The 26,581-nt window shown below is 39.1% G+C and overlaps 1 protein-coding gene across 1 annotated transcript in view; it reads left to right on the top strand.

Moving 5' to 3' along the window:
- Nucleotides 1-13,959: 13,959 nt before the first annotated feature.
- EMB (embigin) overlaps nucleotides 13,960-26,581 on the top strand; it is a 42,226-nt gene continuing 29,604 nt past the window's right edge. Inside the window, exons 1-2 of the mRNA XM_063087589.1 lie at nucleotides 13,960-14,071; nucleotides 23,992-24,081. Of these exons, the coding sequence (XP_062943659.1) occupies nucleotides 13,960-14,071; nucleotides 23,992-24,081 (202 nt within the window). The remainder of the gene's footprint in view (nucleotides 14,072-23,991; nucleotides 24,082-26,581) is intronic.

Genomic DNA, 26,581 nt, shown 5'->3' with positions numbered 1-26,581 from the left:
TGGTGTAAAAAGAGGGCTCTGGATCCTATTGATACTGGGAGCTGGTCATCTCACCTCTGAACCTCTTTTATGTAAGGGAAGTATGCTGGATTTTTTTAAGGCACTATTATTTCTATTCTCCCTTACCACCAGACAAACACAATTCCTAATTGTGCAGAGGCCTAATATATTCTGGGAACACAGAAAGGACTTCCCTGAGGAAATGGTGTTCCCACTCCTCTCCATTCACCGCAGGCCAAGCCAGGCCTTCCATAGGCAATTTAATCACTTCACAATTGCATAAGCTCAAGTCTTTAAAATAAATCCCTTATTCTTTATTACTTATAGTGGATCTACTTCTCTGATCAAACCTTCACTAAGAAAATCACCATTCACTATTTTTTGTTATGTGGTAAATATGTAATTGCTGTATAAAAGCAACCCTTTGATTATCAACCCAGTTGGTCCAGTTAACATCTCCTCTACTTTCTGTTCTCAATTTGATAATTACCATCTTTTATAGGGTTTCTTCTTAGAGATTCACAGCACATGTCTGTTGAACGTTAAGGGCATTCTTCATTGATGTTTACACTGACGTGATGGTGAGGGAGGCTGCAATAACAGAAATAAATAATTTATATGGTGAAGGTGTCATTTTGTAGCTGGGTCACAGTCAGTTCAGTTCCTGGTCCTAGACAATCATCTTGGTCAGATCTGTATAGAGATATGCAGAAATGTTAGTTTTATGGTGATTATAATAACAGCTTAAAAAAAGTAACTTCCTAGCAGGTGGCAGTGTCTCAGTAGAAATCGTTCTTACTGCACTCTCAAATAACCTTCACGCTAAGTTCCTGGATCTGAGTGCAGTGCCTGAACTGAGGGATGCATGCCTCTCTCCCCCTCCTCTGTACACCATAGTGAATTCTTCGGACCTCTGAATCACACCCAGGCCTCCTCACTTGTTTTATGCCCAAGGACTTCCACTAAGTTCATGGAAACAAATGAGCAGAACTCATGCTGTTTTCTGGAGCCAACACTGAAGTCTGCAATTTGCCTAAACAAAAATGCCATACCTGATGGTGATGATGATGATACTTTAAAAATACAATATACAAAATTATTCAACATAAATTATCTCATTTAATCCTCTGAACAACGTTGTGATATGACTTCGAACAGGAATGTGAACACCTCAGGATCTGGCATTGATTTCCTGAGTTCAAATCCGATTTCTACCCTTTACTACGTACATGACCTCTAGTAGGTGACTTAATTTTTCTATGTCTTCTTTTCTCTACTTGTTAAATAATAATGACAGTGATGAGAGCACCAAACTCATGAGCTTGTTGTGAAGATTAAATGTGTTTATTGATTTTTTTTGGTTTGAGAAACCTTGCGTTTCTATTTGCTTGTTCTCACTCTCCCCTTTCCATGAGTTTAGGACCTTTCTCCAGTACTGTACCTTGTCTCCTGCACCTAGAAGGGTACCTGGCACATAGTTGGTGCTCAATAAGAATTTGTTGAATAAATGACTGAACAAATAAATGTAATCTATCACTATTTTCACCTGAAGATATAAGATTTTTTAAATCTCATTTCTTTTCAATCCTCTGAAAGACAGTATGCATATTTAAAAGCTATTCGCTTTTATTTTTATTAAGCTTTTATAGTATATAGCAATAATCATGGGGAAAGTGTCATGACAGAGTGAGAACGAGCTTAAATCTGTAATTGCAATTCTCTTTTCTTGTGGCCTCAACTGACAGTCATGTGTTTTGGTAAAGTCATGATGGAAAGGACTGCATTTTTCTGTTAACAGTCCCAGAATTTAATCTGTTTTCCAGCTGACCATTTGGTTGGCTTTCAGTTTCTGGGTTTTTTTAATGCAATGTTTCAGGTGGTTAGTCTGGAATAGGTACAGTATTTTATTTATTTATTTATTTTTACTCAACTGAAACTAATAGTGATGAATACATTATCTCGTACTGTGAAAGTGAAGTATTTCAGACCAAGAACTGGGGACAAGAACTATATTTGCATAATAATATGATCTACCATCCTACATTGCTTCAAAGTGCTGGTGCCTTGGTCTTTATCATAAGCAAAGAAAGAAAGGTAATAAAAGAGATTTATAATGAGTATTGGACGGGCTTCAGCATTATGTAGGATAAGACAGACAGGGCTGGTTGGGGTATGCTGGGAAAGTTTTTATCTTATTGTCTTGATTTTGTTTAAATTTTATAAAAATTCAAATTGTGCAGTAGTTCGTAAAGGAAAATTGGCAGCGCTCCCTACCCTACCTCCACTACCAATGCACCTGTGGAACCGGCATTGATAGATCTCCTTTTAGCTACTCAGAAATTTTTCTACACACACAATTTATATGCAAAAATGGTAATATGCATACATCTTGTTTTTCTTTACTCAACAAGTTATAATGGACAGTCTTTTGTAAAATATGTAGAAATGCATTCATCTTTTTAAGATTGTCTAGAATTCTGTACTTATAATCATTTATGTAACTAATTCTTTAATAATGGGCTACATAATATTTCCTGAGAACTTACTATGGGTCAGACACTGTTCTAAGGGTCCATTCTGCACAATATGCTCATGAGTGAAGAGCTGTTATTTCCATGTTTCCAATGAGGAAACTGAGGCAGAGAGTTTAAGTAACCTGTCCTAAATTACACAATTATTAAACTGGTACTAGATTCATGTGAAGGTAATCAGGCATCAGAGTCTGTGCTTTTAACTATTATATGATATTGCAATGAACATTCTGTAAAACTTTGTAAATCATTGTAAAAATTTTTAAATAATAGGTGTGGGTAGCTAGGTTTTGTATACATTACGTATTGATAGTTTTTGCCATCTTGCCCTTCAACAAAAATAGAAACAATGCAAACTTATTCTAATAAAGAACTCCTTTCTCTAAACCATTGCTAATGCCAAATACATCTGTTCCTAAAATTAGGTCCCCAAAAAGAGGTGGATAGTAAAATAAAAGATTATACAGAAAAAAAAAAGTGTTCAAGTAAGTTGGAAAAAAGGCCCTTTTTGTCATATTACATCTACATAAATATGAATAATAAAGATTTTATAAAAATAGTAAATACTTCAGATTTTATTCATTAATAAGAAATATTACTACTAATGCCCAATTGAGCAGATAAGTTTAATCCATTTGTATTTTCTGCCCTTTTCGCCAAGATCTCCATTACAAAAATTCTTTCATACGATATCTTGGTTGTTCTCAGCAAACATCCAGACTTTATTTTTGGTCAGTTTGTACATGTTTTTCAGACAGTGCTTTTCCTACAGCAAAGCATGCCTTCAATGTGGTATGGCTTCTTGACTTTGTTAAAATGTTCCCCAAAGGGCAGGCAAAATGGACTCACTGTGGTTAAAAGAGACATTCAAACTGTTTAGCAGAACCAAATGGCCACACAGAGGAAAAGGGCAGACACATTTTTCTCAGCCTTCAGATATTTATCTTACTAACTGTTATGAAGTTTTCTTTTCTGTAACTAAACAAAGGCAACTCTCAGAAGATAAGGCCAAATCAACTATCGCTGGGAATTCTACACTGACCTTCAGGTCCACCTGGTGCCAATCACTGACCCCCTCTCCTCATTCTTTGGGGCCCACAATGTCCCCAATTAGGTGGAAAACAGACTCCAAGGACTGTCTTCTCAGTCTTCTTCGATAGGATAGGCCACATCAAAACCAGCCACAGCCAGACTACAGAGCCTGTGCGATAACACACCATAGTGATGTGTTCTCTCATTGCTCATATGTTCAGACTTCTCCATACATATTCATAGCATCCCTCCAAGCTCACTGAATATGCATACAAACCTGACATTGGAAGGCATATCTTTGGTCCTGTAAAGTCTGTGCTCCCCAATCTGCAGATTGTCTTTCTTGGAGAAAATAAAGTCTACCTTTTCTCTTTAGCAGATCCTGTGGTCCTCTTTTTGTTAACCATGTCAATCAATGGTTGATCTCCCTTTGCCACTTCAGCACCCAGGAAACTTCTTGAGATGGTAATTGATGTTTTCTAATCATGCTTATGCTTAAGGACAAAAACAAAACAAAGTTAAAAACAATCACAGCAAAAGGACTTGACTCATGAAATACACAATTTTGCAAAGTATAGACTTTTAACGCGTCAATAGCACAACATTGTGTAAGAGTTTGGAAGGCTACTAGGATTTTAAATTTGCATCATTTTGTCTATAAGGAGCTATCTTTTAATTTGACCATATAAAGGTTCCCTGAACTGTATTACCAGATCCTAATCAAAAAGCTTGAGCTTCTGGTTTAAACTTTGTTCTTCTAAAATGAATGTCTGCAGATTAAAGGAAAAAAGTATTCATGTCTTCAGTGTATGAAACAAAATATCATAAATTAATCACACATTAATTTAAAGGCTAGATTATTATCACTTTTGAATATTTAAGAAGTCAGTAACATTATGTTTAATTTATATAGCTCTTAGTGAAACACATCACTTATCTACCTATCATCTATCTATTTATCTATCTATTCATCCATCCATTTATTTATTTTTACCTATTTACAAGTATTAACCAAATGTAATTTTTCTTCTAGGAGATTACTGTTTTTATTCTCTCCTTTCCTTTCTCCCTTTTTTTCCTTCCTAAAAACGTTGTATTGCTTATGGAAGTCTTAGGAACAGAAGAAAGAGCAGAACAAGGTGGACACAAGAAGCCCTTTCACAGGCAGAACCCAGGCTGGAACAAATGTTATTGTTGGGAAAATATAAGGAAAATGGTCAGGGCCCCTCCAGTGTTGAGTCTTGCAGAACAGCTGAGGTGCGTATGCTTATGCTCATGGGTGTGCCAATGGGATTAGGCTTGTGCATCCGGGTGTTTTTCTGGGTTGTGGACTTGAGAACAAAGGACTAACGGCCGCAGATGCGGGAAGCTTTGAGAGGATGTTCTGGGAAGCCATGTTAGGTCGGCTGCTCCTAGCTCTGAATAAAGCCTATTATTTCTTCACCCAGGGCTCTCAGGGCCTTTTCCCATTCCCTAGCTCGTAGACCTGCGTGTGAAGGGTTTGTGACCCAGTCTGGACAGTGGGCTTGAGGGGTCTGTGAGACCTAGTCCTAGCTTTACAGTTATCCTCTTCTCTAGCTTGAGAAACCCAGGCTTCCTGTGAGTGAAGGGAAGATGTATTCAGAAGTCAGGAAGTTTGTCACCACCTCGTTCCTCCAGGCCCTCTAAGATATGGAACAGCCGCTGCTGCAGAGAAGCCATGCTCCTGTGGCCCCGGCTACAGCCCTGACATACGAAATGGTACAAGGTACTGGGTAATGTAGGCCTGCTGGGCATTTGACCTGTGCAGTTACAGAAAGCACCCTGTTCGGAAAGCTCCCATGCTTAGTGTAACTCTGTTGTCACTGTCTTGACCTTCTTAATAATTTTATCTTTGAACTTGTGTTTTTTTAAGTGGAGTTTGACGGAATAATGGAACATGCACAGGAGATACACTCAGTGTGCATGTCTACTGCTGTTCCTTGACACTCAATTTGCACATAACATTTGTAATGCTCCACGAGCACAGAATTTCAGCGGACTCACAATGCTTGGAAATTCAGTGAGATTCAAAGTGAATATGTCAGTGTTCTATACCTATGACTGAGTAAAGGGTGGGGGTGGAAGGAGACACTAACAGCTCCTAGACGCCAGGCTTTCCTTTGAACGCAAACTTGCTCCAAGGCAGAAAGAAGGCAGTGGCCTTTCATGAAACAGGAAAGGCAAAGGAACCCCATCATACCCTTGCTCGTGTTACTTCCTTTTACTGGCCAACTGCTTACACCAAAAATGACATAGAAGGCATTTTGCTTTCAGTTCTTCCTTACTCATTAGTAGACAAAGGTAGAAAGTGTTGATAGAACATGCATGTATAAAGAAATAAAATTAAAATGTTACCGACCCCAGACTCGAGGCTAGGAGAAGATCATGCCAGACTGACGATCCCCATCTCAACCAAGGCTTCCTAAGGTGGGTGCCGGCCCCCAAGTGAACGTTCCCCTGCCCGGAGTTGCTTATGTTAATACAACAACACCAGGTTTGGAAAAGCAGAGCAGGAACTTTATTCTTTGATCAAAGAATAGAGAGGGGAGAGCTCACCCTCTAAAGACACCTTTCTTCCTGAGCTGGCTCTGGCTTGGGGCTCTTAAGGGTTAGAGAGAGAGGGAGGTTCTCGTATTCCTGGAAAAAGGTGGCAATTTCTGGGAAATCTGCCCAGCCCCTTTTCTTCCCTTCTAGGGTCAGGAGTATCCAGTCGCATACCCCCTCCCCATGGGGAGGGGATCTTAGTATGGACGTGTATTACAACGAGGGTATAATGAATTGCAAAGTAGGTCAAGTTGGAACAGGTGGTTATCTTTGGGACTTTTCAGCTTCTACTGACTCCGTGGTTAGATGTTTTATTTGCAATGGCTAAATGTTTCTTTAGTGATTACTTGGCATCTGGCCTTAGTTTCCTGCAAGCAAGCACAGCTTAAAAAGGAGAAACAGTTATTAAACGGCAGACAGCCAGCAGCATATCTTGGGCATTTTCCTATGCATATGGTGGGGTATCCCAGTGACAAAAACAGTCAAGCTACTTCTGTGCAGCATTTCCACTTATGTGACAAGAACAAAATAAACATACATGTATGAGCCATGAAATATGAATTGTATAATTTTCAGCGATTCCACATAAAAGTTAAATGCTCTTGTATTGGCATCTAAAGCTGGTATTGCACAATATAAAGATGAATGGTAAAATTCTTTATATTAATTAAAAATGTTTCCTTTTACTTAGAACAACATTAAATAGCAAATAAAAGATATGACAACTCAAGAGAGAAACCATGGAAGAAAGGTAAATGCTTGATAGTTTAATACTCTCAGTAGACCTTTCTCATGCTTTTTGAACAAGGGGCCCTGCATTTACATTTTGCCCTGGGTTCTGTGAATTGAGCAGCCCTCCCTGCCCAGTTGATGGAGGCTCTGGGGAGGATTCCACAATGGCAGAGAGGTCATTGACACAGTTTTCCAGGCGCCACCACAGACACTTTTCTTAGACTATATCCTTTCTGACCCCCCTCTAGCAGCAGTCCTCTCTAGATTCTCTCTGCCTGCTTGCTGGGGCCAAATGAGCCTCACACTGTTGCCCTGACTTAACCCAAACCTATGCTGTTTACTTGCTTCTCCAAAAAGGGCACCCATTTCCAAAATGTTTTTTCAAAGCATCACCAGGACAATAGAGCTCTTCTCTCTTGGCTGAGGAGCCCTGCTGAGACACAACCAGATAGAGAGTATAATTCATCCCGTCAAAAATCTGGAAGATGCTGAGATTCTGCAGCATTTGCTCTGCACCTGGGTCCTCTGTGGACTCCGTCATCCAAATAAACTTGCTGGTCACTTTTTAGGCTGTCTCTATGCCAGTGACTTTGCTAATGGCTCTGTCCTTTTATTTCTGGTCCATGGAGGAGCACACTATAGAAACCCTGAACTGAGATTTGTGTTGTTTGGAGCCTAGCAAAGAAAGCTGTGAAAATGCAATAGACTACATTATTATTCACATTTTAAAGGCTAAGCTTAATCCATTTATATATTGCCCCAATGGCACCCATGTCACATTTTTTTCAAGTGGGTTTTTTATACTTTGTGTTAATTTTTTGTTGCTCTTTTAATATTAAGGGTATTAACCCTTTGTAGGGGATACATTTCACATATTTTCTACTGATCTGTACCTTGTTTTTACTTTGTGGTGTCTTTTATTATGTATACATTTTCTTTTAAATTTTATCTAGTAAAAAATTTGTTTTTTTCGTCTGTATTCTTAAATTTTAGCATATGAAGTCTTTTCCTATCCACTAAATAATATAGCTTTTGAACAATTTTATAATTTTATCTTTAGAACAACAGTCAATTTGGAATTTATTTTTTAATATGGCATCTAAGAGAGGAATCTAAATTTATCAAAATCGATAGATATGTATTGGATAAAAGCCATTTATGGGATAAACTATCTGTTCTCCACTATTTTGAAATATCACATTTGCTGCATGCCAAATTCTCAGTATACGTCTGTTTTCTTTTTTCTCTCTGTTCTTCACTGGACTATTTGTCTTTTCCTGTGCTGGTATTACACTGCTGCAGTTACTATAGCTTCATAGTATAGTGTGGCATATAGTAGGACAAAGTCTCCTTCAATAGTCTTCAAAATTTCCTTGGTTATTGTTTTGATTTACTTTTTGTAGGTACTTTTGAATCAATTTTTCATTATCAGAAAATCTTTTTGGAATTTAAATAGAAACTGTATTAAATTTCTAGATTAATTAGGGGAGATTTTGCATATTTGGAATGTTGAGTCCTTTCTATTTTGTAATACATCTCTATTTTATTGAGTCTTATTTAACTTTTCCTTCATGTAGTTTTTACACAATTTTTGTTAAATATATTCATAAGTATGTCATTGTTTTAATAATCTTGGAAAAGTTGCCTTCTCACCACATGATTGAAAAGTTGCTGTTGGGAAAATAGAAAAATTTAATCAGGCCCCCTCTCCTGCCCATCAGGTTGGGGGTGGTGCGGCGCATCCTTTGTAAGCAAATTGTGGGTGGGTGGGTGGAGTTAGTGCGCATGTGCGGCACTGCAACTTGGCTGGTGTCTGGCTCAGGCATCTGTCCTCCACACAGCCATGGTCTCCAACCTACAGCTTCCAAGGACCTGTTTGCCAGTTACCTAGCTCATAGACCTGTGTGTGAGGGGTCTGCTGACCCAGCCTGGTGTGTGAAGGGTTTGTGACCCAGTCTGTGAATGGGCTTGAGGGGTCTGTGAGCTCCAGACCCAGCTCTAGCTCAACAGTTGGCCCAGTCAGCAGGATTACAGGCAGTTAAAAGAGCTCAACAGTTGCCACTGCCAATCTTGGCATCATAGCTATATCAAGGCAGGAAGAAGAAGGCAAAAGGAGTGGGACAAAAAGCTTTTTCCATTTAAGGCCTTTTTTTCTCTATAATGAAAGAAAACAACTAAAATAGATTTGCTTTTATATCTCATTAGCTATGCTGCCCCTGAGACACACCATTGCTAAGGGTAATGAGATTATACTCATTGATTTAGACTGGTTATAATTTATCTCCAAGGTGTAAAGACTTCTATCCCTGAGATCAAGGATTCTCCATACGTTGTGTACATAATTTAGGATGTATAAATTTAGGCTATGTTAGCAGAGAAGGAGAGCAAAATGACTCAGTTGGTCATAGGTCCCAATTTAGAAATAATACAACCTACTGAGTAGCTCTAGAACTTTTTATTAATAATATCATCAGAGCTGACTGGAGTACTTTCTTCTTTTTCCTTCCATACCCATTCCTGACTTCGTTCAAGCATAGAACCATTTTCTTACAGTATAATTAGAATGTCACCTGACGGGCAACTCTGTATTAGTTATCTACTGCTACATAACAAATTATAAAGTTAGTGGTTTAAAACAACACTTATTTGTGATCTGACGGATTCTGTGAGTTAGGAATCCAGGCACAGTTTCTGGGTTCTCTGCTCAGGGGCTCACACAAGACAGAAATCAAGGTATTAGCTGGGGCTGTGATCTCATCTGAGGCTCTGGGTCCTCTTCCAAGTTCACTGGCTGCTGGCAAAATTCAGTTCCTTGGGCTTGAAGGTGCTCAGCTTCTGGAGGTTGTCCCTTTCCATAGGCAGTTTACAGTGTGGCTGTTTACTTCTCCCAGACAAGAATGATTGCATCTCTCTCACTGGGAATCTCTTCCTCTAGTTGGCTAAAATGAAGTCTTACCAAATGTAACTTAATCAAGGTAGTGACTACCCCATCATTTCACAAGCCTGCCCACACTCAAGGAGAGGGAATTATACAAGGCAGGTGTACGAGGAGGCAGGTATTTTGGGAGCCATCAAAGAATTTTGCCTACCATATCCCAGGACTTGTATTTATATATATAAATATATATATATTGTTTGGTTTGTTGTTTGTTTTTTACTAATGGCTATTAGCAAACTTTCACGTTTATTTTAGTACTTTATATAGTAGTCACTCTCTGACATATGTTTTTCTCCAATAATTTTTTAAGTCAACTATTATTTTCAGTGCAAGGTAACCCACATTCACATTCCTACTCTCATTTCTATACCTTACCAGGACCCTTTTATGCACTTTTCATTCAATGACAGCTTATATATTAAAGGTAAAATATAAAGATTTCATAGCATTATTTGACAAATACAACATGAATTTTAGCAATAACAAAAAAAGAAAAAAAACATTTTCCTTATAAACTAATTTTCTAATAAATAAAAAAAGTATACTAAAAATACTATTTATAGAATTATTTGCAAGTACTGAAAAGAATGTAATCTAGTTGAGAAAGAAGATATAATCACAAAACAAGTTGAATAACAATAAAATATTTAAATTGAAATCTAAGCCAGCATTGAAGGTCAAGTCACAAGGCTGTAAATTATTAATTGTAAAATTAATCTTACAGAAAGTATGAGGTCAGAAGAGAGTGCTCAAATTATTTATTGTGGGGACATAAGCTATCCCAAAACATAGTGGCTTAAAACAACAATTTCATTATACTTCACAATTATGTGGGTCAGGACTTTGGACGGGGCTTAGGTGGACAATTTTGCTCCAAAGAGCACCAACTGGGATCATCTTGTCCTCAGCTAGGGGCTGGCATGTCTGAAGGCTCCAGCCTCTCTCTCTCTCTCTGCATGGCATCTAATTGTTCGGGGCTGTTAAAATCAAAACGAAGGCCACAGTTTGGATAAACTCCTAGACTGACCACCCAAAGCCACATAGCTGAAACTTAAGCTATTCTGATTTCCCCCAAATGCAAGTTTTCTTCCTTATCAGTATGATAAAATTGAAAAATATGGTACAGAAAAATAAGCTTATACAGCTCTACTTGTCCTAAAAGAAATGTAAGTTTATAGCAGCCAATCATAATAGAGATCAATGTACTTCCTCACTGATGCTTTATAAGCTGTGCTGTTAACTTGGAGCTGAGCTTCTTACCGCTTTTGATTTGAAGTCTCTCAGTTCACAAACTGTTCTTTTGTATGCACAATAAACTCTCATAGTTTTTTTTACTTGAACTTATTTTGACAGGGCCCTCCATGTGGTTTGGGCTACTCACAGCTTGGGGGTCTCAGGGTGGTACTTCTTACTCTGGCAGCAGTCTTCTAAGAGCAAGGGTTCCGAGAAAAGAAGTGGAAGCTCTTGAGGCCTGGATCTGGAAGCTCACACAGTGTTACTGCAGTAATATTTAATAGGTCAGAGAAGTCACAGATCCCACACAGCTCAGGGAGAGGACCTTCCATCCCCCTCAATACACTTGATGAGAATGTCAGAGTGCTTGTAGCCATATTCAGTTCACCATGCAGGGAAAGTTCAATTTGGAACAGAAAGGTCAGAAAAAGCTATACAGGAAGGTAGTAAATAATCTGGTTTTGAAGGATATGAAACATTTGAAAAAGTGGAGTGGAGGTACGAACCCCAAATATTAAACATCTAAATATAAAACAATAACAATAATTCCTCGAAATCTCAAAAGGAGAGAATGGGACTGAGGACACCAGACCTGGGAAAGGGGGAGACGGAGGGAGGTTACAAATTGGTAAATGGCCACAAAGAATGTTTACAGAGTGTAATGATAAAAAACAAAAACAAAAAAAAACACACAGTAACAATGGTGAAAGACTTTCAAAATGCTTAGCAAAACAAGAATCATATATATTTCTCAACTTGTTTTGCTCTATCAACAAAAGCAGCGCTCTTTTACCTGCCCGTAATCCTGCCGACTGGGCCAATTGTCGAGCTAGGGCTGGGTCTGGAGCTCACAGACCCCTCAAGCCCGTTCACAAACCCTTTACATGCCAGGCTGGGTCCCCAGAGCCCTCACACGCAGGTCTATGAGCTAGGTAACCGGCAAAAAGGTCCTTGGAGCCATAAGTTTGAGAGCATGGCTGTGCAGGGCAGACGCCTGAGGCAGTAAATGCCAGCCAGATGGCGGCGCTGCCCATGCGCACTAAACTGCACCCCCCCCCCCCACACAATTGGGGCCTGATTAAATTATTCTGTTTTCCCAGCAAGCCTCAACTTGGGAAAGTCACTTTTTCCTGTTCATAAATAGGCTGGTTCAACTGAAAAGATAATTTTTCTTTAAATAAGTTCAGCTCATTTGAAGAAGTGTGAATTTGTGCTGAAGGATTTTACAAAAGAACTAATTGGGAAAGGTCAGTCAGTGTTCATTTTGATCAGAGAAGTGCTTACTGTTAAAAGTTCTCGCAAGTGTAGGGAAATGTTTGCAGGAAGTCCTCAGACAAGATGCATGGCAGCAGGACAGGGTGAGATTTAGCAGCCATTTATCAGGCTTGGGTTTAGCAAGCACCACCAAAGTTCTGAGAGGATCACAGTGCGTGTTAGTCCTTCAAGATCTTTCATAAGGTTTTGTTCAGAAAGGTTTAATGATTATTATAATTTTCTGACCGAGAGGAAGTTTTCGCTAGATTTATAGTTCACAGATTAGTGTGTATGTATGTGTGTGCTCGCATGCATGCTCCTTTTAGTACATTTAGCCTGTTTTGAACTCAGCGCCAGGCACTCGGTGGATAATATTTTTGAACGAAGTGGATCATTCGTATTCCCTCACCACCAATCTGAATCATCTACATTCTTTTCCAAAATTTTGCTCATATAATATTAGGCTGGAAACAGAGGAATAGTTTAGTAACAGGAAAAGTAACCATTCCTGTTTGGAGTAAGCATAGTTCTTGTTTAACAGTTCAACTTTCAAAAGTTGCATCTAACACTTTCTTGCAATCCTTTTTTTGACACTGAGCTGTTTTGAATTTACGAATGTCAAAGCTTACCATTAAAAAATAAAGGCAGAAGGAACAGAGCTCATGAGAAATACTTTAAAAGGTATCTTTCAGTATGTTATAACATTCTGGAGAATCATCAAATCTTACTGCTCTTTTATGTTGTAATGCAGATTCCTCCTCCTCTCCCCAGTAAATCACATGTTTTTAGTTTTTTATTTCATTTGGTCGGGAACACTGAAAATTCCAAGCCACAACCTTTCTGGGTAAGGGATAGCATTGTCTTAAACAGTGTTCGAGTTTGACGAAGGTCAGCTTCCTTGTGCACTTTACACAGTATCTACTTTGGGTTGTTTTTGTTTTTTGAGTTCAAGGTAGTTCCTCAAAAACTGTTTGCCAAGCAACCAAAAGGAAAAAACAAACAAACAAACACTCTGTGGGGCCTCGGGACTCTGAAGCCTGGATCTGGAGAGAACCGGTTAAGCCTTCAGAGACTGAAGGGGAGGGCGTGTGCGATTGGTAAGCAGAACAAAGAAAGATTAGTCCAGATTATAGGATAGCGCCTTTCACCAGCAAAAATAAATCTTAATAAGGAAGCCCAAAGATGTCCCGGGGAGCAGAAAAGTGTCCTCTATCCTCTCATCTGTCCCATCAAAGTCAACAAGTGAACCCTGCGTCCGATGAACTCCGTAGGAGAGTCTGCGGCAGAATTTCCACCTCTCCCCGAGGAGATGGGCTAGACACCACCTGCTCCTGCGTGTTTAGCAGGCTCCCTCCCCGACCTGCTGGCGCCCAGAGGCCGGAGGCCGGGGAGGATGCAGCGCGCAGAGGCACCGCACATCCGGGCGCGCCTGCAGCGGCTGCGGGCTGCATAATTGATGGGAGGCCCGGCGCAGCGCTGGGCCGGGCTCGGGCGCGGTGCGAGCGTCTCCGGGGAGGAGGGCAGGGCGGCCGGGCCCCTCCCACTCCGCTTTATCTCGCGTGTCCCGCCCCGGGGACTGGCAGCGGGCATCCGGCCACCGGCGAGTGTGCGCAGGTACTCTGGCCACAGACGCCGGGAAGCCTCCACGAGAACCGCTGCTGACCCGCCGGCACCATGCACCCCTTCCCCGGCCTGCAGGGACCCGGGGCGCCATCGCCCCTGCCTCTCCTCCTCCTGTGCCTCGTCGCTGCGGCGCGCCCGAGTTTGGCGGGCGACGATCCTCCAGGTGTGATGAGGGACGGGAAGGGGAGGGCAGAGGGCGCGCAGGCACGGGCGCCCGGCCGGGGTGGCGGGGAGAGGCGCGGGCGTGCTAGCGAAGGCGGGGGCGGCGGCGGCAGCTTTCAATTGGCAGCGCTTGGGTTACCTGAGTTGAACCAGGGACCTGGGGCGGCTCGGGCTCCTCCGCTCCCTGGAGTGAATCTGGAACGAACAGCGCCCCGACAGTCGGCGTTGGCAGGAGGGCAGGGTTTGGTTTTTCCTGGGAAGAGGGTGGTAGGGTGTGTAGGTGGGGGGGAGGTGCGTGAACAAGCCAGCGACTTGGCCTCTGCTAAAGTCGCACGACTTCTGAAAGCCACGCTCCCCAAGGACAACTTCCTCTACTCAGATCTATAGTAAGGCTCAAATATCGTTATTTCTTCCTCCTGGCTGGTGAGTTGGCTTTGAGGATGTTGTTTAGAGCTGAGTGAAAATAACATCATAACCAAACACCCAGAGCCAGCCCACGACATATGTGATGATGAGTATGTGTATCTTCTTTTACACCCTGGTCTTTGAAAATGAAGTTTTTTGTGGTGGTGGTTTCATCGTTGAAAACACTTTGAAAGAGGGAGTTGTGTGCAAAACATTACCAAAGCCAACACCAAGTTTGCCATTTTAGCTTCACCTGTTTATATTTACTTTTTACTTTGAAAGTGTTCCACCTGACTATGAAAGTTGATGAGATCACTTTCTGTCAAACCCAGGCAAAATAGGGCTGGGAAAGGCAGGGATGAGGCGGGCTCATGATTACTTGTGTGGGATAAGAGCAGTTTCCACGGACTCTCTAAAGCCTATCAGAAATCCCTTCCCCTCTTTCACACATCTCCTGCTTTGCCTGTGAGGTTTATCATTAGACAAACATTCTTTGGAACTGCAGTAATTCAGATGAGATGCTCCGAAAGAAACTTGCCCAGTAACTGCATCTCAGCCAACGAACTGAGGACAAATCTGACTTTGGGCCTCTGAAACCAACGAACCAATGAAGCAGCTTACCTGAACCTCTCCCTTTTTGCCAATAAAAGCTTTCTTTTACCTTTCCCTCACTGAATGCACCGGCTTGCCATGACGTGCATTCCGGATTATAATTCTATTTCCTATTTCCAAATAAACTCAGAATATTTGGAGATACTTTTCTCTAATTTTTTTTTTTTTTTAGGTTAACATGACCTACTTTCTAATTCAAGTCCCTGTGTTATAGATCTTAAAGTGTTAGCAGCGAGTAAGGATAATAGAACATCATCATCGCCTCTCCTGCTGGTAAATACTGAACACCAGTAACTAAAATTGGAACATTATTCTACAAAAGGTTTTCAACCTTTCATAGGAGGTTATATTCATGAGCTTATATAGCATGCAGAGTTTTTGTAACATACCACAAAGGAGAAAGAATAAAGGGTAAGACTTTATTAAAATTTAAATTGACAATTTATAATAATATACATTCATGGGTACAAAGTGATGTTATGAGATTGTTTAATACAGTGTAAAATAATTAAATCAAGCTAGTTAACATGTTCATCACTTCAAATGCTTATCTTCTGTGATGAGAAAATTTGAAATTTACAATCTCAGCAGTTTCAAAATGTTCAATAGCTATTATTAACTATATTCACGACACTATGCAATAGAACTAAACAAACAAAAAGCACACCATATTTCTCCTGAGATTTTGTACACTTTGATCATCATCTCCCCAGTCCCCTCTCCCTCTTCTTCCCCACTTTTGTAACCACCATTCTACTCTGTGCTTCTATGAATTCAATTGTTTTAGATTCCACGTATAAGTGAGAATATGCCTTTCTGTCCCTGGCTTATTTCATTTAACATAATGATAACAAGTGTTGTTGAGGATGTGGAGAAAAGGGAACCCTTGTACACTGTTGGTGGGGATGTAAATTAGTATAGCCATTATGGAAAACTGTATGGAGGTTCCTCAAACAACTAAAAATATAATTACCATATGAAACAGCAACACCACTTATGAGTATTTACACAAAAGATTTGAAGTTAGTATGTTGAACAGATGTCTGCACTCCCATGTTCATTGCAGCACTATTCACAATAGCCAAGAGATGAAATCAACAACCTAAGCATCTGTCAACAAATGGACAAAGAAAATGTGGTATATATACAAAAAGGGATAATATTCAACTTTAAAAAACAAAGGAATTCTCTTATTGGCGATAATATGGATAGAATTGGAGAACATTATGCTAAGTGAAATAAGACTTCATTTTTTATAAATGCCCTTTCTAAGGCCTAGTTGTTATCAACTTAGACGAAGTATTTTGGGTTGCTTCCGTTTCTGAATTTCCTTGTTCCACATCTCTTTTCCATCATACCACTTATAAAGAATTGTCCAGTACATTTTTCCCCTTCTGGGTATCCCCGATCCTTCTGTTCCTGATTCACCCATTATTCACCTCAGATTATTGCAGTTCTGAGAACCAATGCATTCTGGGTTAGCCCTAGGACTTTAGTTCCCCACTTGGCTGTATGTCATAATTACCAGAGAGCTTTAAAAATGCTGATACCTGGATCCTTCCCTCAAATACTCTGAATCATGTGGCCTGGGATTCAGCCTGAGTATTAATAGTTTTAAAAATTCTCCATGTGATTCTAATCATGTGATTCTAAGCAGGTTAGAAATCACTACTTTAAAATGATGTGACCTAGTTAGTGCACTGTTATGAAGTGATGTATTCCACTGGCATCAAGTTTAAGTTGATATTCTGAAGACTTCTAAAATGAAAAAAGTAGGAAACAAATGAAAACGGAATAAATGAAGGTATCAATAAATGTGATGAATTGGGGGAAGGGGATGTCTGTGTATGAATATGGTATAAGTTCTGTCCTTTAGCTGTACTTGAGCTGAAATTATGGAATAAAGTGTCATATAAAAGGCATGAAGTTAGCATCTAATTTTAAGTCAGAGTTAAAAATCAGGCAACCTCAGCTTGATTTTTAGATTCTGTATTGATCTCCATGAGATTAAGTTTTCTCTTTGCTAAAGGATATTGTGAGGTTTACTGGCTATTTTTTATGTAGATGCTTTGAATACTTGGAGGTAGTTATTCTGTTAACCTAACACTTTGGACCAAATTTTAATAATAAAATGGCTATAATTTATCATATTTGCTATATAATCACTGTGTGCCAGGCACTGCACTATGTTGGTTATGAGCCCTATGAGTTATCTTTTATTATCCCTCACTTTCAGATGAGGAAATTGGGGCTTAGGGTTAAGTAATTGCCCAAGTATACATAATTAGTTAAGCAGTAGAGCAGGAAATTTAGCATTGATCAATCAAACTCCAGTGCCTTCCTTCAATACAGTGCTTAAATACAATATGCAGTTGTCTCTCTGAAACATTTGGGTATGCCTGTGAAAATTTGGAACCACTGACAAAGAATACAGTGTGTAAATCTAAATGTTTGATTCGAGCTGAAGGACATGCTGACAGTTTGAGTCCTGGAATAAAGTTAGGCACAGGACTCACCTTGACTATTTGCGGGTGTTTCAATTAAATAAGATGTAAAATATCGTTGTAAAAGAGAAATATTACATAAATGGGAATATTTAAACACCATCATTATCACAATCACATGGAACAAATTGGGGGGAATGGATCCTTTTTATCTTTTGAAAAATGTTTGCAGTAGAGTCATTTAAATTTATCATTTTAAATTCCAGAGGACATGGCTTATTCTCTTCCTTAATCAAGCCCCTTCCCTATGTGACCCCCACACCGAGCAACGACCTAGTAAGATATATTTGTTGAAACAAATATTATTTGAGTGCCCACATATGCCTGACATTGTGTTAGTCTATATCTCAGTAGAAAGCACTAGTAGTTTTTACCTTTAAAGGCATTTAAACTGTTTTAAGAAACAAATTAACTAAAAGCCTACCTTTAATGGGGATGTTTTGATGCATAAAAATTTTTACCCTAAATTTATCATCATGATTATAATTACTCTATATAAACATTTGTTAAGAAAGTTCAACTGACTCTTCCTCTTCCTGGTCTTCTGTTACTCCCCCCACCCCCACTCCCTTCTCCCTCCCCACCCATCTTTCCCTGAATGCTCCTGTAGTGAATGCTCCGGTAGCTCCTGTAGCTCCTGTATCTCCTGTAGCTCCTGTTTCCTGTAGCTCCTGTAGCTCCTGTAGCTGTTGCGTGGGGAGGAGCAGGAGGACATCCTCACCTGATGGATGGAGCTGAAGGGGCCCAGATTAGGGTATTAGAGACTGAACCTGGGAAGGATGGCGTCTAGGAAGGAGGGTGGCCCAGTGTGGAGTATTAGAGCCTGAGTACAGTGGAGTGGTGTTCCTGCAGAGGGGTCGCTTGGCACAGGGTCTCAGAGCTGAGCAAAGTGACAAGAGTGTCTATGTGGGAGCAGTTAGATGTGTGTTTTCTGACCCTGATCAAGGTATGGAGGTAAAACATGGGGAAGGGCAGACCAGTGTGGGAGATGGAGGGTGACTCTCCACTGCTATGCAGGGTGTCACATGGCAAGAGTGGGCTGAGTGAGAGAGCTAACTAGCTCACTCCCTCTTCTTATAAAGCCATCAGAACCATACCCCTTGCTCCATGAATGGATCAGTCCATTTATAGGGGCACAGTGTTCACAATTTAATTACCTCTTAAAGGCTCCACCTTTCAAATATCATAATTAGATTTCTGACCTTCTTAACATTGTTAACAATGGAGGTTAAGTTTCTAATACATGAACTTTGGGTGGACACATTTAACTCATTGCAGAAACTAATACAACCTGCTGGATACAAGTAGTAACCTCCCCCAAGTTGTGACAACCAAAATGTCTCCAGGCATTGCCAAATGTTCCCTGTGGAGCAAAATCATCAGTTGAGCACCACTGACAAAAATCTAAGTCTCATCAAAAAATAACCTAACATGTGAAACATTTAAAAAATCTGTAGTCTTTAGAAAGAACAGAAATCCTAGTTAACTTTTTGGGTTTAATTTTTTAGTAGTTTTATTGGCATAAGTTTCACTGTTAAAGTATCTTAAAGACCCATGTAGAAGTGATTTGAAACATGAGTTTCCACACTGCCTTTTGAAATATATTTTATTACAAAAATCATATTTTTTAAAGAAAAGATCAATCTGTTTATATTCCTAGATGATCAGGTTTTAAAAATAGTTTACCAAGGCTGTTTAAAAGCACACATTGTCATCATGCTTGTCACTAGGCCTTTTTTTTTTTTTGTCTATCTATAAATGAACTTTTTGTCTAATATTTCCTGAACCATGTAAAAGTAACAGTTTCCTAACTTCTTGTCTAATACTTCCCAAACCATGTAAAAATATCAGAGTTTCCTATCTGGACTGTTATCTGTTCCTGGCTTAGAAAGTCTGATTTATAAATGGCCCCATCAGGATAACCTGTATTTTCTTGACAAACCTACTTTGGTGTTTTCTTTTTTTCTTGAGGAACTCTGTCTGGAGTATAATGTCCAGAACTCAAAGTAGCCTTATTTCCCCTTTGCTTCCTTCCACTGCAATTATGGACTGGGGTAGGAATGCTATATTCCTAGAACCTAAAAATAGAACTCAAAATGCATTGTTCAGAAGAAATAATAATAATTAGATATCTTAAAGCTATAGTTTAGCCATATCATGGATTAAATGGCTATTACAATTTGGCATGGGATCTCATGGTTATGTATAATATTGCTCCTATGAGGAAATATATTCTGATTTCCAAACTTCTGTTTTATAAATAGTATATATTATCCATTCCTAAGTTGTAGTGCTTCTGTAATTGGGCTGCACATTTAGAAGGCTATATGTCAGGATGTTAAAATTAAGATTTATTAAAATAATTTTAATGATGATATTGATAGCAATTGATAAATACATGTGAGAGATAAAGAATGATATTTCTTTTGATAATAGCTGTTTCTTGTATCTTTTTCTAAATGAAATTTAGACCCTTCCAAGATTTTAAAATATGAAAGATTTGGGGGAATTTAGACAGAATGTTTATTCTTAATCAGAAATGTAGTTGAACTTACTTCCCAATTTAAATAAAGCAAATCTTAAAACTCAATGCAGTTTGCTAGTGTTATCCTCATTTTTCCTCCCCAATTTATTTTAGTTAAATGAAGGCCCCAAATAAAATATGTGAAAATGTTACTTTAATATTTTAAGTAGAAATTATAGCATGCTTACTTCATTTGAAAGTGTTAATAGCATGAATGATAAGCCCCTCTAGCAGTGTCTTTTAAAATGTGATATGGGAAAAATATGAGACCGTTTTGTTATTTCATATGAAATAATAATAGGTGAAAATTAAGATGTTACTCAACCCTCATTGCCCATCTCCCCTGAAGAGGGAGGAAAAAAAACCTTTTTATCACTGGGACAACTATTTGATATTACTCTTTTATGTTGGCATTTTTGCCACTACCTGTAAAAGAATGTGAGCTGGAAAATTTCCAGCAATAATTATGAAATGAAAGGGGAGAGTGTGATAACATGAAAATTGCATATAATGATCTTGGCACTCAGTATTTAGACTTTTCGGATCCTCCTTTTTTTTGGTATGAAATGAGGTTTACAGTGGAGACAAAGCATCGAGCTGGCTGTATCGCATTTTGAAACCCTAAGTATTAGTGGCAGAATTTGTATTAGGATCCAAAATTCCTGCCTCTCTATTTTATACTTTTTTGTGTGTGACTCAGCCTTGTCCTTTCAAAAAGTATTCAAACCACATCTGCCTGAATCTCCTGCCAGTTTGCTTCAAACACCAACGTTAGCTGAATCAGCCTCCTGCCGGCTGTCCTCCTACTGAAAGCAATAAGGTTTACATTCTCACTTTTGATTAAAAATATCTTGTCTAAACAAAGAACTCACTTTTACTATTCCAACAACTTCTGTAGACTGCCCTGCTTTTGCACTCAAGGGATTTGTGTATATCACCTCTTCAAGGAATTTTTGCCAAGGCAAAATTCACAACAGTTACATGTGTTCTTTTGCAGTTGGTGCCTGTTTGATAGAAACTGGAGCCTGATCAAGAGTAAAGTTTGTAGAGCTAGGGCTGGGTCTGGAGCTCACAGACCCCTCAAGCCCGTTCATAAACCCTTCACACACAGGTCTATGAACTAGATAACTGGCAAAAAGGTCTTTGGAGCCTTGGTTGAAGAAAGAATACTCTTTATTCAGCACACACACGTCTAAGAGCTAAGCAGTCCAAATAGAAATTCAGAAACTCAACTGCTAGGGGCAAAGTCCAAAGGACAACTGAGCAGCTGCCAGCAGAGTAAACATGCTCTGTTTTGAGACATGAGCTTTGCTGGCCAGCACTGCTTCACAAACTGAAGAACACACAATAGCAAAAACTAAAAAGATACCATGAGTGTACATGCACACTAACTCCACCCACTCACAACTTGTTTACAAGAAATGTGCTTCACCACCCACAACCGGACCTGAGTCAAGGGAGCCTGACCAAATTATTCTATTTTTCTCACAATGTTTTAAAGGGAATATGAAGTTAGGGTACAGGTAGTATCTGATTTATGCATGTCTGATTGTATTTTTAGTATGTGAACTGGAAAGTGGAAATGACCACAACAGCTAGGATATTCTGGAACCACCCAGACTTTCTTACCCCTGAAGATTGGTTTTATCTTCCTTTCCTATTACTTCAGCTGCCATGGCTTAAATTTTGCCCAAGCCACCCTTAGACCCCTTTTCTGTCCTAGTTCTAATGCAAATCCCACGTGGGCCCTTCCCTAACAGGTCCTCATGGTGAGTAATGGGGAAATAGCCCCCGCCTCAGCGTATCTGTTCGGCATTATCTTCACCCTCGTTCCAGCCCAGAGTCAGGTTTCACACTCTGAAGCTCATGTGCCAACTCACATAGAATATACAGGCTAGTAGTTATTGTCAGTACTATGAATGAGTGCCACTCTGAAATTTCAGTGACTCAATCACAAATTGTGGGCCTAAACTGCTACTGTTATGATCCATGTAACCCTATAAAGAGCAAGTTTATTTAGCTTCATACTCCTCATCAGGATCAGGCATGTATTAGGTATTCTATACATTCACTTATGTAAATGAAATAAGAGTAAGAATGATAGAAAGCATTTTTTTTTAGGCGTATGTCACTCTCTTATTGTTACTGATGATGTGAATAATAAATAGTAATAAATGATGCTGGACAATATTGAAAGGGTTATGGGCTTGTTCAGGGATAAAGAGTGTGGTGAGAACCCTCAAGATTGCATTCTGTTCTGTACTTAGCTATTCCAGGAAAGGAGAACTCCCTAGCAAGGAAGCAAAGATATCAAAGCTTGTGTTTTGGAAGCTTCACAGAAAAGATGACACAGAAGAACAGCTCTTTCCTTCTCATCCGCCCCCTCCTGGCTTCCTGTCCATAAGTGAATAGCATCTGCCTTGATCTTCCTGAAATGTTTTCTCTTTGATACAACCTCTAAGTGAGCTACTCCCAAGAATGGGAAAAAAAAAAAAAAAAGAATTTTTATTAGGAAAAGAACGTTGATGGGAACCTTTTTTGCAGTATGTATATGTGTATGTGTGTGTGTTTGTGGGGGGCGGGTATGAATATGAATGAATGAATATTGGGTGTGGCTGGCAGAAAGGTTTCGTACTCCCGATAGCTCACTGAGAAACTCAGGACATTTTCTCCTGTATAATCCATCAGAGGGTAGTATGACTTAAGTGTATTAGTAAAGGATTATTTTAGGAGAAAGTGCATTCCAACTTCCAAAGTTGCATTGGAGGTGACTAAACCTTTGGAACACAGCCTGTTGGAGAATTAGGTTCTGCTAGGTACATTATTTTTGTCAGGCGATATTGTAAAAGACTGTGTAAAGCTGAAGCAACAAAAGCAATCAGCAACTTTGATAATATTTTTTATACATTTAAGAAAAAGAAAGAATTGGAAATCTAATCTTGTACTAGGAATCACTTTCTGAGCTGAGTATTTTAAAAAATGCAATAAAAAAAAGCTCAGATTTAATTTAAATGGAATAGAAGATTTAAAGGCAGCCAAGTTTGCAATAATAAACCCTTGTTTCTCCACTCTGATTTGTTTGATAGTGTTGAAGTTTATAATAATAAACCTCTTTTACTTCTCTCTGACTTGTTTGATAGTGTTGGGGTAGTTTTTGTGGGAGGTAACGTTTGGTGCCCTAAAGTCAAAGGAACAATAGGCAGTGTTAAAAAAACAAAACAAAACAAAAAAAACCCCAAAACAAGCAGTTTTGTGGAGAGTCAGAGAGGTGGAAATGGAAACCTTGTTTCTTTCGTGAAAATTTTTAAAAGGAGGGAGAACTGATAGAGGAAAGAAGAAGTCAGTTGGTAGAGGGCTTGCCATACTGTAACCAAAGCTGGAAAACAGCACAAACTTGCCATGCAGCCATTTTATCTCTTCTGTCCCCTAGTGCCACGATGCTTTCTATTTTTTTTTATGTCCTTTGTTACAGTCTTCCCATCCCCTCCTTGTTCTCTCATCTTCTCTCTTTGCCTCGTCATGTCTTTCCTTTTGCAGGCATGCTAATCTAATTCTTGTGTCTTCACTTAGGTTTTGTAAAGAAACTATAATTGTAGAATAAGAAAATGGAAATTTTTATTAAAATAAATCCATCCATCTGATATAAATCAGTGGGGATTTTTAGGTAAAGAAAGAACAGAAGAAATTGGAAATTGGTTCACATTTAATAGCCAATATATTTGTGAATATCTTTGGGGCACATAAAACTTAAGAGCGTCCTGAAAACATGATTTTTCATTAATAGTATACAGTAGCAGTTCAGTTGTTGCAGACTGGTTTTTAGATAGTCGTATTGTGTTGGTAAGAATGTATAATCACCTGTTCTTTCTCTTATAGATTCACCTTTTACAAGTCTACCTGGCCGAGAAGAAATGATAGCAAAATACTCTAACCTTCTCTTGGAGAGTCACAACATATCACTGACTGGTAAATGTATCATGTTTCAAATAATACAGTGCCTATATATGGGCTTTTAAAATTTTTTCCTAAAATGCTGCTTTTTGCCTTATGAACTGCCAATCCCCTGTTCATAGTCTGGGAGGAGAAACACACCAGTACCTTATACAATTGTAATATAGTGTGATGGGAGTCTAATGCGGTAAGGACTAGGTGCTTTGGGTACAGGGAGGAGGAAGCTCTTCCAGACATGCTGGGGCTCAGAAAGGCTTCCTGGAAGAGGGACATCTCAGAAGGGGGAGTATTAATTTTGGTTTGTAGGTACTCTTATGTTTTCAACGATTCCTGCTGGTACATCCATTAAAATCACTCTACGTCAAGAGGAAAATTTATGTATCTGCTGGAAACCCTTTAGTCAGAGGAGTGAAAGATGATGCCAGTTGAGTCAATGACAGTGCTGTTGAAATACAAGTAAAGAATTCCAAAATTAAACTCATCTCTGCTTTTTCTTTTACAGTTTTGGATTCCACTGTTTCAAAAGTATTCTTAGATAGGCTGCCTAGTTAGTTCAGTTGGTTAGAGTGTGGTGTTGTAAGAAGGGTTTGGATCCCCGCCCCGGCCAGCTACCAAAACAAGCAAACAAACAAACAAACAGAATAAGTAATCTTAGAGTTTATTAAATTTGTGAGTAGTTCATTTGTTTTAGTAATAATAGTAAAATGAAATTGTATAATGAAAATCTAAATGCTAATTAAATCAATACCTAGTTTTTTCCAAATATATGTCCAGTTTTTAATTGCCCTCTAGTCTTACCAACTGTTTCTCTGTTTCTCTTTAATATGAACAGGAGGCGTGTGTGTGCATGTGTGTTTCCCAGTCTGATACCAATGGAATGTTTGCATGGTGGAATATTTTTTGTGGCTTTTGTTTAGTTCTTGTTTGTTTCCAGATGTCCCCAGTCCAATATTTGAAGTTTATTCTTAGCTTGTAGAAACCAGTTCCAAACTTCTGTATTGTTACTTGTTCTTTACTTTTTGCATATTCTAGTTGTTGGTTGCTTCTGTTAGGATGAAATGTTTAAGAGAAGCTCATGGGAAACCTAAGCTTGCAGATTCTTTAACTTGCTGGCAATGTTGGCAGCAGGGCCTTTCTTACTTATCCAGTACTACTGGACCTGGAAACAGAGGTTCAGTGCTCGGGGTGAGAGCAAGAAATGGACTTTTTAGTTGACGCCAGACTGGTTGTTTACTTTCTTAACCCATTTGAAGGGTTTAACTCCTCACTACTCTTTTATTCAAATAGTGCTATTAAAACCAGTATGCCTACTATTATAAAGAGGCCTACTTCACAGTTGTCCATTTCTTGCCTTGGCTTGATCACACTTTGGTCTGGTTTTCTCTTCCTCACAGACCCTAAGCCTGCATAAGTATTGAAACGCACAACATCCCAAGAACACTGACCACAGTCTGATTCATGCTATCTGCGTACTCACAACTCATTTGCCCAATTTTCCACTAAAGTTCCGGCTAGCCTACTTATCCATTCCTAGAAAAGAAAAGCATTTTTCTGTTTGATTTTGAGATGCTGCAGATCTTAAGTTTGGAGCTTTTCTCCTATTGTAATAGTCTTTTAAAAATGAAGTCTTGAAGTCTAGATTTGTTTTTATTTTGATGACAGAAAAGATGTGATATTAATTTTGAAGTATTGGATCTCTGAGCTGTGAACCAGATGGTTGCATTTTCATGTAAGTTGTTGCTCTAGTTGCCATCCCATCAAAAAGTTTGGTCTTAGGAACTACCCTTACTGAAATATAGAATTTAAATTTGAAGATGTATTTACAGTTATTAGGAGCCACAGGCTTTCTTCTTACTGCTGTCATCAGGATTTTTATGTACTTTATGAATGGAGTGTTTTCATATTGTCATATCATTGTTTCATGTGTTGATATTGATTTTATGTTTACTCATGTTTACCTATAAACAATACATATAGCATTTTTATATTGTTACTTACTATTTTCTCTTTCCCTCTGGCCATTGTAGAAGTTGATCTCTCCATTAGGATAAAATGTTTCTTGTAGAGAGATCTGAATACAGTGCGTTAATTGCACATTTTAGACCAGAATGACAGCATTGGCCCAGCTCTTAACACACTTAGTTACCCAAAGGTTTTTGAGACTGAGAAACACCAGGTCCTGTACCTGAGTGAAGGAACAACATGGCCTTTGACTCATGAAAGCCTCCTGGTTGGTTACTTATTTTATATCTTTAAAATGTTGCTAATTATTTGCTTAACAAACTATTGGTGTTGACTGTGTACTATGTACATATATGTAAACATCACTAATCCTCATAACAACTCTATTATTTGCAATTTGCACATGAGGAAAGAGAGACACAGAGATGAAGTGAATTGACCAAGGTCAGAGGTCTTAAGTCAGAGTAGTTTTGAAGCCAGGCAGTCTGGCTCCAGGGTCTGTCTATAAACCATTGTGCTATACAGCTTTTCTTAATGCCTAATTACTCACTTC

This window comes from Cynocephalus volans, chromosome 2 (assembly GCF_027409185.1).
Source record: "Cynocephalus volans isolate mCynVol1 chromosome 2, mCynVol1.pri, whole genome shotgun sequence".
NCBI classification, from domain to species: Eukaryota; Metazoa; Chordata; class Mammalia; order Dermoptera; family Cynocephalidae; genus Cynocephalus; species Cynocephalus volans.
Note: the sequence above shows the minus strand (reverse complement) of the source record. Positions and strands in the feature narration are given on the sequence as shown.